The sequence below is a fragment of the Ochotona curzoniae genome, unplaced genomic scaffold, assembly GCF_017591425.1.
Source record: "Ochotona curzoniae isolate NIBS_2020 unplaced genomic scaffold, NIBS_Ocur_1.0 scaffold_3208, whole genome shotgun sequence".
NCBI classification, from domain to species: Eukaryota; Metazoa; Chordata; class Mammalia; order Lagomorpha; family Ochotonidae; genus Ochotona; species Ochotona curzoniae.
The window spans coordinates 2,519,093-2,531,552 of NW_024467106.1; the positions used below are offsets into that span (position 1 = coordinate 2,519,093).

Genomic DNA, 12,460 nt, shown 5'->3' on the forward strand with positions numbered 1-12,460 from the left:
TGGGAGAAGGCGGGTGGCTCACGGGGTTGGCTGGCTGTACCCATGTGGGAGCCAGAGGATGGCCACAGCCCTTTCTGGCTCAGAATTTCCAATCAGTGCAGCAAGAGACTTAACTCTCACCGCCACCACACCCAAACATCACCTGCACATCTGCAGTGGGGGCAGGCCTCTAGCCCGGTGGTCACGGTGCTTGACAGGCTTGATGAGGCCTCCTCCTGCGGCACTGCCATCCCAGCTCTCCACTTCCCAGCCAGCTCCCTGCTAATGCCCCTGGGAGACAGCAGAAGAGGACCCAAGTGCTTGGGTCCCTGCACTCATGGTGGAGGCCTGGAAGAAAATCCTGGCTCCTGGCTTTGGACTGACCCAGTCCTGGCCATGTAGCCATCTGGGGAGTGAACTGGCAAATGGATACACACACACACACACACACACACACACACACATACTCTCTCTCTCTCTCTCTCTCTCTCTCTCTCACTCTGCCTTTCAAATAAATTAATTATTTTTTTTGTTAGAAAGATGCCCGTGGCCCACCCAGTGCCTGGGTTCAAGCCCAGACCCCAGGCTGGCCCCAGCCTTAGGAACATTTGGGGCAGAACACTGGCTGGCCAATCTCAATTCCTTTCTCCTTATTGGCCTCTCAACAGATCCTTAGACACAGGAGCTTCTTCCAGCTGGGCCACCCGGGGGCCTGAGCCCGGAACCAGCCACACAGGACCCAGGGGCCTCATGGGACCGAGTGGGGGGCCAGCCACACAGGACCCAGGGGCCTCGTGGGACCGAGTGGGGGGCCAGCAGCACAGGACCCAGGGGCCGTGTGAGGACCGAGTCGGGGGCCAGCCACACAGGACTCAGGGGCTGCGTGGGACCAAGTGGCCCGGGGGCCAGCCACACAGGACCCAGGGGTCGCATAGGACCAAGGGGCCAGCAGCACAGGACCCAGGGGCTGCGTGGGACCAAGGGGCCAGCAGCACAGGACCCAAGGGCCTCGTGGGACCAAGGGGCCGGCAGCACAGGACCCAGGGGCGGCGTGGGTCTGAGGGGCCAACAGCACAGGACCCAAGGGCCTCGTGGGACCGAGGGGCCGGCAGCACTGGACCCAGGGGCATGTGGGACCGAGGGGCCACCTTTACCTTCTGCTTTTTCTCCAGCTTGATGGCTCTTTGTGTAGCCTTCTGTTCCTGCACCCACAGCTGCTGGTACCGGTGCTGCAGCAGGTCGAAGAAGGGCGTCGACGGCCTGGGGAGAGAGGTGCACACAGGGCTCGAGGCCATGCCATCCCCTCTCTGGTGCTTTTGTCGCCCATTAGGCCACCTGCCTTATTCCCAGGCCCTCTCAGGCCCAAAAACAGTGGGAGAGGCAGGTCCTTCCCAGCGCTGAAGGTGCTGGTCCCCAGGGGATGGCAAACTCTCACCTTGGTCCAACTGCAGTCAGGTTCAACCAGAGGCAAGCACTCCGTCCCCTCAACCTGTTCCTAGCGTCTCCGCTCAGCATGTCTCCCTCCGGGGACCCTCGCAACCAGCTCGTTGGCTGACCATCCCGTCTGTGCGGGGCTCTGCATGGAGCTCAGGGCTGTGGGGGTCTGCCCCTCTTCACAACCGACTAAAGACTATTGCCTTCAATATCTGTGCTGGTTCTCTCTGACCCTGGTCCTGCACCAGCCTCATCACGCACGCCCATTCCCTTCACAACACCACTCCATCTTGGACAAGGGCGGGGAGGCGGCCTGAATCAGGCCTACTCAGGCTTTGTGTCCTGCAGCCGAAACCCTAAACAGAGTGGACAATGGCCAGACTCTGAAAAAGTGCAACTTCGTCCCACAGAAACCAGTCCACCTGCTAGGTCAGATCAAAGATGGGGGACATCAGAATGCTCCCTATTAGCAGTCGGGGAATCCAGCAAAACCTCTGGAACAATCCACCGCGAATGGGCAGGACCAAGGCATGGCTGCCCGCTTTCCTAAGTGTTGGCTTCATTCCAACTGGGGAGCGGTCAGGGAGAGCCGAACCTGCAGCCCTGTCCACCGCAAGGCTGCCCACCGCGTGCACAGCCCCTGCTGCCTGCCCTGCAGAGCCTGTGTAGGGCGCTTTTATTTCCAAGGAAGAACCTGGAAAGCCCAGCCAACCCCTCGTCGCCAGCGGGGTGAGAGGACAGGAAGGAAGAAGCAGGAATGGGAGCTGCAACTCTTGGTGTAAACGTGGGTTACAGCTTAGACTTTGGAACCATATAGCAGGTAGAAATCAAAGTATAAAATACCACCCTGGAATTCAGTATTTTCCATCTTTCTGTAGAGCCACACGGGTGTATCTGTGTCCACTGTGAAGTTTGGAAGTGACCACAGTCCAGTAGCAATGAACACCCCCACAAGGCCTAGCCCGTAGTTCCTAAATGCTGTTCTCCCATCATGGGATCTGGACGCTTAGAGAAATGGCCTGAGATGTCCCTGTGCTGGCAGCCCCAGGATGCCATCAGAGGGCAGCCTGGAGCAGCTGGGCACCACTGGTATGACCTCAGATGACCTTGGTGGGCAGAGGCTGCTGCATCAGAATCCTTTGGTCTCCTATTTGCATATGCAGATATGGCACCTGTGGGGGGGAGCAGGTGATCAGGCTGTGAAATCTTACTACGAATAGTGAGGCCAGCTGCATCTCAGGGTGGCCAAGTGGGCGATGAGGGACAGTTCCCACAGAGAATGCAAGCGTCTGGCCACTGACACGATCCGGCAGAAGGGGGACGGGAGAGTCACAAGGCATGGGGCATCATTGGCATCGTCATTATCGCTCTTCCTGTATATGCAAGGGTGACCTCACCGAACAACGAGTGTTCTGCCAGTCAGGAAGGAGTGGGGGGTCTGAGCAGCACCTGCCACAGGTGGCGAGGGACAGGGCACAGGGCACAGGGCACAGGGCACAGGGCACGGGGCACGGGGCATGGGGCACAGGGACAGGGCACAGGGCACAGGGCACAGGGCACAGGACACCCCATCACAGACTCCGTGTGAGCTGCCACGGACCCGGAAGAGGGGGAAGCCCCCTGCCCTTCCTGGAGGTGCCAGGGGTAGTGTGGCCCTGGCCTCGGGCCTGCAGAACCGGAAGGCAGCAAATTCCTGATGTAGCGGGTTACGGCTTTGCCAACCCTGCTAGGAACTGCTGTGTGTGCGTGAGCGGTGTCCACCACAGAGCCCGACACACAGAATCTGATGGCTAATGGCGACTCGCCAGAGGCACACGGGTCCAAGCTGGCATCTGAGTTCACCCTTGGACATCCCACTGTGACCTCAGGTCCAAAGTCAGTGGCACTGCATTCACTGTGAGCGGCGGTGCGACCATGCTGTGCCCTGTGGCTTTGGTCCCATGACCCAGGAAAGTTTCAGGATCGTGGGCCAGCCTCTGCTGCTTTCCCAGGCATGTCAGCAGGGAGCTGGATTCAAAGTGGAGCAGCTGGGACTCAAACCAGCGCTCACAAGGAAGCCAGCATCGTGGGTGGTGGCTTCGCATGCTGCACCCGGCATCCCCATTACAGCCGTCTAACAAGCCTTTGAGGTCGTTATCAACACTTCTCACCTCGCAACTTGTTCATGTTCACAGGCACTGTGTGGCTGTGAGGCATGGCTCACAGGCCCCAGGCCTCTTCACAGAGGTGCTTGTGGCATCTACAAGCTGGCCTCTTTGTTTCCCAGCTGCTGTCCCCCGCTGTGGTGACTTTTATTACTTAATTATTGCACATCCCATGCACTGGAGCAGCCCAATTTATAGCTGTGCTTTCTAATGACACAAGATGCGTAATCTCAAAATATCGACCCCAAGAGGCTCCTTGCTGCAGCAAAGCTGTCCTTCCAGCAGCGCCCCCGAATCCATCGCCAGCACAAGCCTGCCCTCGTGGCCCTCCAGCGGCCTCCGCTGACCGGCTCTCCGGGCAGCAGAACTTATTACTGGGAAAGTGCCGGGTAGGGGCTAGGAGCCCAAGGGTGCCGGACAAACCTCGGGAGGCCCTGGCCCAGGCTGCCCAGATGACATCCTGCTGGTCTTCCCCGTCTGCTCGAGTCACTAACAGGTGGAGGAACTGGTCTGGTGTAGGGGAAACCCAGGGCATAAATCACAAGAAACTCATTACCATGATCCACAGGCCCTTCCGGCTCCTGCCCGCCCTGACCCTCACTGTGGTCCCCCTGGCTCACCCTGGCCCTCTGGTACAACCTGACCCTGATCCTGGCCCTCACCATGGCCCCCTGGTCTGCCCTGGTCCTCGCCACGGTCTCCCTGGCCTGCCCTGGCTCTTGCTACAGCCTCCTGGCCTGCCCTGGCCATTGCCGTGGCCCCCTGGCATGCCCCGGCCGTCACGATGGCCCCCTGGCTCACCCAGACCCTTGCCACACCCCCAGCTCACCCCGGCCTTCCAAGCCCTTTCCTCCACTGAAATCCTCCTGCACAGGGTGTGTCCTCTCTTGCCTTGAGGTCCCAGTGGTGGCGTCCTCTCTTCGAGGGCTCACGCAGGACCAGCTCACGCGCTGAGAAGGCTCTAGCTGACGTGGATGCTGTCATCAAGTACCAGCACCGCCAGACCGGAGGGGCGGCCAGGCAGGAGGGGCGGCCAGGCAGGAGGGGCGGCCAGACCGGAGGGGCAGCCAGGCAGGAGGGGCGGCCAGACCGGAGGGGCGGCCAGACGGGAGGAAGCGGCCCAGGCTGCTCTCAATAGCAATTTGTTGAAAAGAATGGGAGTGAGAGAGAAGAGGGAAAGAGACAGAAGGATAAGGTTTTAGGGGTTATACTTAATACTTGGGGCGTTACCCATGCTCAACTGGCTCAACGGCCAGCATCCCTTATGAATGTTCATTCACATCCCGGCTGCTCCACTTTCCATCCAGCTCCCTGCTTGTGGCTTGAGAAAGTAGAGGATGGCCCAAGTCCTTAGGCCCCTGCACCCTGAGGAAGCTCCTGGCTTCCAGCTTCAGATCAGCTCAACTGTGGCTAACTGAAGAGTAAATCAACTGATGGAAGATCTTTCCGTGTCTCTCCTTCTCTCTGTAGATTTGATCTGCCTTTCCAATAAAAATAAATAAATCTTCAAAAAAAGAAATTGGGTTCCATGTGAATTAAGATCAATGAAGGAGAAGAAGTGGACGGACCCGAACATGGTTGGTGGACACGGGGACAGATGTCCCCACAGATGGTTCTGGAGTCCTGGCCATCTTGGGTAAGTGCAGCATAAAATCAGGAAAGAGAACCCTCTCCCCCCAGCTCGCCTCTTATGTAAGGATGAGCTCAGATGGATCACAGATTTAAAACAGGTGAGAAAATTGTCAAACTTGCAGGCCAGGCAAAAGTTCTGAGACTGGACACCAAAGCATGACCCAGAGAAGAAACCAATGGACAAGCTGGCAAACTCCACAGGAACTGTGAAGATGAAAAGACAGGTTCCAGGCCAGACCACGAGCACCCCAGCTCCTGCATTTGCGAGCTGGTTGACAGCTGGCTCAGCCACTGAATGCCAAGGCCTCGAAGGCAGGAGTAGAATATTTGCAAAGTATGCTGTTGACAAAAGATTTATATCTAGGATAAAGACATTCCAAAGCTTTGCAGCAAAATCTCCAACCTTCTTACAAAATGGGTCAAGGCAAAACAGACGGGAATGGTGAGTAAAAAACGGCCAGCACCTCCAGCCACACAGACCATGGTGACCTGCACCACAATGTACCACGGTGACACGTGCGTGATGTCATACGCCATGTCACATGCCATGACGTCACACACAATGACATTCACTGTAAAAACCTGTGTCATACAACAGAGCTCCTGATTTGGACCGATGCTCTGGCTCCAGAGTCCAGCTGCCCACCAGTCCGCACCCGGGGAGGCAGCTGCGGCAGCCGAAGAACTGCGTTCCTGCACCTGAGCCTGGGCTGAATCCTCAGTTCCTGGTTTCTGCCCAGCTCAGTTCTCACTCCTGTGGGCACTGGGGGGATTCACTACAGAGGGAGTGCACACTCGCCTTCTCTCCTTTGCTTCTTTCTCTCCCCCTGCTTCTCAAGTCAAACATATCTATAGGAAAGAAAATAATTACATGTGATAATACCATGTAACCACAGTTACCTGTGACAACACAATGTAACCACACGGATGCAAGTATAGGCCTCTTGTGGCGAGATCTGCAGGGTGAGGAAGTCTGGTGGGCCAGGTGGGGGTGGGCAGGGGACCTACAGATGCAAGTGCCAGTGGCGAAGGGGTGAAAGAAGACTGGCAGGAAGCCCGCCCACCAGGTGAGCTCCACAGGGAGGCAGGCAGCAGGCCCGCTCTCTTCTGTCTACATGGCGGTCTTACGATTATTGTAATCGGTTAAGGAGGTTGGCATCACCTGCTGAGGTGACACAGTCGATGGGCAGGGTCACGGATGCCAGGTCCCAGCCGGGTGTATGGGCACTGCTCAGCCCCAGCTGGTACCTGCACACCCCCCACAGACAGCCAAGGATGAGTGGACATTCCCCGGGTCGCCCAGGGAGGCCGTGGGCAGAGCACACCCCCACACTGTGGCTCAGTCCTGGTTAGGCCCCATTTTCCTGTCTTCCAGGCCTTTTTTTTTTTTAGTAAACGTAGTTTGATTGTAACAAGGGAGTATTTCTCCCACCCCTAAACAGCAGGGATCCCCATCTGGGTCTTCTGTGGGGAGTGGGGTGCTGAAGCCGCTCCGGGATTGAAAGGGGCCACCGCAAGATGGTGGCTGGCCCAGGGCCAGGAGGCGGAGTTGGTCTCGCCAGCAGGTAAACAGGAAGTCACAGGGATAGGCTAATGCCCCCGCAGCGATTACTGGCCTATCATGTAGTGCCAAGTGGACCCACAGGGAGAAGTGATTGGTGAAGAACGGTATAAAAGTAATCAGTAAAAAGCTAGGCGACGGATAGTACAGACGGACGACTAAGACAGACAGACAGCCAGAGAAAGACTGGGGAAAGAACGACGGACGGAACGGGATGAACGGGGCAGCAGAGAGGGGAAGAAGGTTAAGATATTCGGGTGGAAAAGCTAAGGCGTACAAGAATGGACAAAAGCGGGCAGAGGGACACAAAAGCGGTATAGAAGCAGTAAGAGCAGTACGGAGAAACGGGGACAAGAACGGAGAAATGCAGCAGAAAGTACAGGAAGAAATATGGGAAGGAGGGTGGCGGAAAGAGGGCTGGAGAAGCGGGAGGAAAGCTTACAGGAGCAGCAGAGATAAGGACTTAAACGTGGCCGCCTTGGGCAGTGAGGGGTCAGGTGGCTTTTCCCGGACCCTCAAGAGCGTGCCTCGAGTCAAATGGACTCTCCATCCAAGAATGGCCAGAATGTGGAATCTGCACAGAAGGTCAACACCTGCCAAGATGATCCGTGTGTCACCATAGAGGCACCCCAAAGAAGCTCCTCAAGACCAACCCTCAGAGACTACATATTCCAGTGAGCTTCAGGAGGAAATCAATCCATCATTTTGATAAGTAACCCCTCCCTCCATTCCTGTGTCATCCACTCAAATGTATAAATTTCTTCTAACCAAATCATTAACCAGTTCTTTTGCAGGGCTGGGAGCCTGCCATTCCTCCCCAACATGTAACAGAAAGGAAAAATGTGAGTGATTCCAACATCCCAACCTGGACCCTGACACTGCTTCCTGCTTCCCCTTTCCCACAGCTTGTGGAATTTGTGTGTTGTTCCGGTTATGCACCAATGAGATGTAACTATGAGTCTTTCCTGAGAACTTCACCCACCGTCCTCTCCCCTTAACACTTTCCTCAACTTCCAATCTCTCACTCTTGCCAGCCGGTCCTTGATTCTCACTTCTTACCTAGGGAAGGCTTGCTGTACCAGCCTCTACAGTCTCCTGACCTCACTCTTTAGTGGTGGATGGTAGCTCGGTGTCCAACCTGCATCGTTGCACCATGCAGCCTATGTGGTACTCATTCCTGAGTCCATCCTAGAGGCCAATTGCCTCCCCATTCTGCCATCTGGCAGGAGAGGGAATCCCTTACCACCAAAGGGATGCCCATCACCAATGCCTCATTCACTAACTCCTCCTGCCTAATGTTTTCCACTGTTTTTCCTCAAGGAGCCCTTAAGCTCAGGTTGCCTACTCACCAGCTGCAAGGACATTAACCAGATGAGAATTGGCAGATCGATTTCACCCATGTGTTCACCCACAAAAGCTTCTCTGAGACCACGTCGACTGCTATCTTCTAGACCCGGCTGCTACCACACCATCAGACCCCGATGCCTCTCTTCTCTAGCCTGGTGACCTGGTCTTCCTCAAGACCCTCCACCCACGCTCACTCCAACCTCAGTGGACCAGACCTCACTTCGTGACCCTGACCATGCCTGTGGCTGCCAAACTCCTTGTTCACACTTCCTGGTATCATATTTCTCACCTCAAACATTTTAGTGCTTGTACCAAGGATAAATTGTCTGCCACTTCCTTGACCCACCAACTCTCCCGACTACCTCACTCCTCTCTTACTCTTCTGGACAACAGCTAACCCCTTCCTCTTCATTTCAGCTGGATTTGCCTCATTAGTGTATTGCAACCCATGCCACTGTCAAGGGCACATGTCTAGCCCACCTCTTAACAAATGTTATTATTCCAAACAGCTGTGTCGCACTGGGAAACCTCATATATTGCAAGGTGTCTGGGATCTCCATTCTGCTGGCCAGCCCCTGCCCCATGTCTAAACATGGCTCAATGTAATTGTCTTGCTTCCAGCACCAATTCTTTCAATTCATTTTCTTCTATTTCAGTCAACTGTGATTTATTTTCTAGCAGGTGCACCAACTAACACTGCTTTCTTGCTTAGAAGCTAAACAGGAAATTTCAAATTCCCAGGATCTTGAAAAAACCAAACTGGCGGTCTTCATTCTAACTTTGGTAGGAATGTCTATTGCTACCTCCCTGTTGGCGGTAGTCCTCAGTGCAGGAGCCCTAGGTCACTCTATCATCGAGGTCAACAAGCTCCAAGCAGACCTCAACCAGGCTATAGAAGACTCAGCCCAGTCCCTGGCATCCTTGCAGCGACAAATCACCTCGCTAGCTGAAGTGGCACTCCAGAATCGACGAGCCCTGGACCTGCTGACTGCAAGCAAAGGGGGAACCTGTGTCTTCCTACAGGAACAGTGTTGTTATTATATTAACGAATCTGGTATAGTAGAAACTGGGATAAAAAATCTCCAGTCAATAAGGGATCGACTCAATAGTTGGCCAAATCTGGGCAAGGATTCGGGTTTTAACATCTGGGAATCCCCCCTACTAACTTGGCTCATGCCTATACTAACCCCATTAATAGTTATAGGCCTTTTATTAACCATTGCTCCTTGTTTTCTAAGGTTTGCCAAAGAAAAAATCCAAGAAGCCTCACGGGTCACTCTCAACCAACTGCTGCTCCACCCCTACGTCCCAGTGCCCACAGAGCCCTCTCCGGACCACAATTAGGGACTACGCCCCCCCCTTCAGCAGGAAGTAGCCAGAACGACTTCGTCGCCCCCTTTCCTATTACCAAGAGTCCGGAATGATGGCTGCCCAGGGCAATGGAGGCTAGGGGCGGGTCTGCCCCGCCCCCACAGGAGGAGGGGCCACAGGAGCCGGTTACGTCACCTACCTGGCGGGATTCCAGTTGACCAATGGCACACCTGAATGGACATTCCTTGCATAGTTGGGACACGAACAGCCCCTTTGCCCTCCCACGTGTGTAGATGGGTATAAAACTCCCAGACACGTATCTCAGACGCCCTTTTCGCTTCCCTCTTCCTTCCCCTCTGCGCGAATGGGGCCCAGGAGCGGATTTTCCAATAAAGCTTCCATCTCAACTCTGAACAACTTGCCGATATTATTTCACCAAGCGGGCGGTCGGTCGGTGGACATTATCTAACATCGCCGTTTTAGGGCGGCGACAGTCTCCCACGTGGGCAGCAGGGACTGGAGCACTTAGCCGTCTCCGCTGCTTTCCCAGGCCACCAGCAGGGAGGTGGATGGGACGTGGAACAGCCAGAACTCCAGCTAGCACCTGTATGGGATGCAACATCCACCTGTGGCTTCTCGTTCCCCTTAGGTGCTAAAGCCCTGGGCACAGCCCCTCCTGTCCTGCTTGCTCCCACACACCTCTGGGTCCACCAGACCCCAAACACGACCAGCACAGGTCCCCGGCCTGCTCCCCTCCCGCACAGGGTCCCTCTCGGAGGCCTCCCTCAGTTTGCCTGGGGAGGGTTGGCAGGCGTGCGCGTGTGCAATGTCACTGTTTCCACCTGTGGACTACAGGATGCCCTGGCACATGCCCCCAGTCTAACGGGTTGAACTCGCAAAGAGGCGGGGTTCCTGGCTCACACACCGTGTTAAATGGGGCCTGAGTGCCTGGTTCCTGCTCTTGGCTGGGCAGTGAAGTTATTCCTTCCTAAAGAGCACTCCCCTGGGGTTCTCACCATCCCATCCCACCCCCGCCACGTGGCTGCCAGGGCTTCCACGTTGCCATTTCCTGTGGCACTAACCCTGGGCAGTGTCCCTCCCACGCCCCGCCAAGGCACCTGTCAACCCTACTAAGATCTGGGAGGAGTCTATCCTGATCTCCCCACGGACACATAACCTAACCCCGCCAACCGCGCCCCGCTGGAGCCTGATGCAGCGGAAAACCGGGACTGCCACGCGGTGAGATGAGCCTTTCACAAGCCTCAGGTGAATTCCATCAGATCCGCCCTCGCTGCTCTGCGACTGATACCCCAGACCAGGGGTTGATCTCAGAGCGCGGGGAAATGGAAATTACCATTTGCAAACATTAGGCTGACACTTTGTGCGCGCGGGGGCTTGCGGGCTGACAGCTCTGATTCGCCAGGAGCGCCGGGAGGATTAGAGGCGCCCTTTCATGGCAACCATCTTCATCCGCTCTGCTCATTAAAACTTGGTGCAGCCAGAGAACTTGGTGCCTGGAACTGGCGCAGGACCCTTCTGAGGGAGGCGAGGTGCGCATCTGTGGAGAGGCGTTTTAGAAGGGAGCCGCGGCTCTGACAAACTGGGCTTCAGGCCGGCGCGCGTTCGCAGCGGGCTCAAATAATTGGTCATCAGTGACTACTAATTCGGTTTAGTAGCCAGAGGCGATTTTTTTCTTCCTGGAAAATCAATGACAGCGCGGAGGTCTGTTCCACGCGGGGCGGCTCGAGACGGCTCCTTACTTGGCTCTTGATGCTTCTTCCAGTGGAGACAGCTATTTTGTTAAAATAAAATTAAAATCCATCTCTCACATGCCAGCAGCTGGCTGCTTCCAGAGGGCTGCGGAGGCTCCCACGGGGCCACGAGCCCAAGGAAAGGGGTGGACGGCTGTCTGGGCTGGTGTTGGAGCAGTAGGGCGGACTAGACCAGGCAGCGGGGCTAATGGAGCAGCCGCCCCTCACGCCACCCCCCGGGGATCGCCCCTCCCCCCCCACCCGGTGCCCACTGCAGCTCTGGCTCCGGAGGCCACACTTGCATTCCCGGCCAGTGTGCTTGGGGCCAGCGCGTTCCTGCTCCCCTGGGCCTGAGGCACCATGGACAGGCTCATCCCTCTGGCTGCCAAGTGACTCCCATGCCTCCTCGGATGGCCAAAGCTGTTGTGGTTCCAGGCAGGTGGTTCTGACCAGTCTTACCCGCTCTATACCCCGATACTGTTCAAACCTTTTGGTGGGATTTTTTTTTTTAACCAAAATATTGATGAAGATCATTAGATTCACGTGCAGTTTTAAGCCCTAACACAGAGGTCCTGTATGCTGCCACTCAGGTCCCCACGATGGCAGACTTTCATAAAACTGTGTGACAATTTCACAGCCCCATGCAGGCCGGGGGCCCCTTATCCAAGCACGTGGGGCCAGCAGTGGCCAGCCTTTTGGCTGTCTTTCAGATTTTGGAAATATTTACCTGATCAAACCAGAGATCTCAAGTGAGGGCCCAGGTGTGCACAGGAAACACCTTTCGGGAACTTTCTATTAGAGTATTTTTAGAGCATCTGAACTTTGACGCTGACTGGTCACTGGTCAGGTGTGGCATTGTCTATGCGTGGTCATCAGGATGCTTTGGGGTCCCACCCCGTGGCCCGCAGGAGGCTGGGCCTGCCGGTCCTTTGCTCACGCTGCTGAGGAGGGGCTGGCACATTCACAGTGTGGCCACGGGTCCACGGGGTGGGTCCAATGAGCTGCTCCCACCCGGGCACCCTGTGGAGAGGCAGCAGCAACAGGATGGGCAGCACTTGGCAAAGCCAGAAGGGTCAGTGACCAACAATGAGGAACCTCGGACCACTCAGAGACCCTGTAGGGGGCTCTGCACCTGGGAGCTGCTGAGAACCAACTGGGCACCCTCACCAGGAGGCCACGAAAGTCATCAGAGGGTTAGAGGCTGGGCTCTTGTCAAGTGCAGGACTCAGGGGAGGTGCTGTTCCCCTTTGCCCCACGTTCCCTTCTGGCAGGTGGTCCCGGTGCCCGAGAGGTGAGGGAGT

General features: G+C 56.1%; 1 protein-coding gene across 1 annotated transcript in view; it reads right to left on the reverse strand.

The window, feature by feature from the left end:
• Positions 1 to 12,460, reverse strand: part of CFAP77 (cilia and flagella associated protein 77) — a 125,820-nt gene that overhangs the window by 21,340 nt on the left and 92,020 nt on the right. Inside the window, exon 4 of the mRNA XM_040963772.1 lies at positions 1,134 to 1,239. Within this exon, the coding sequence (XP_040819706.1) occupies positions 1,134 to 1,239 (106 nt within the window). The remainder of the gene's footprint in view (positions 1 to 1,133; positions 1,240 to 12,460) is intronic.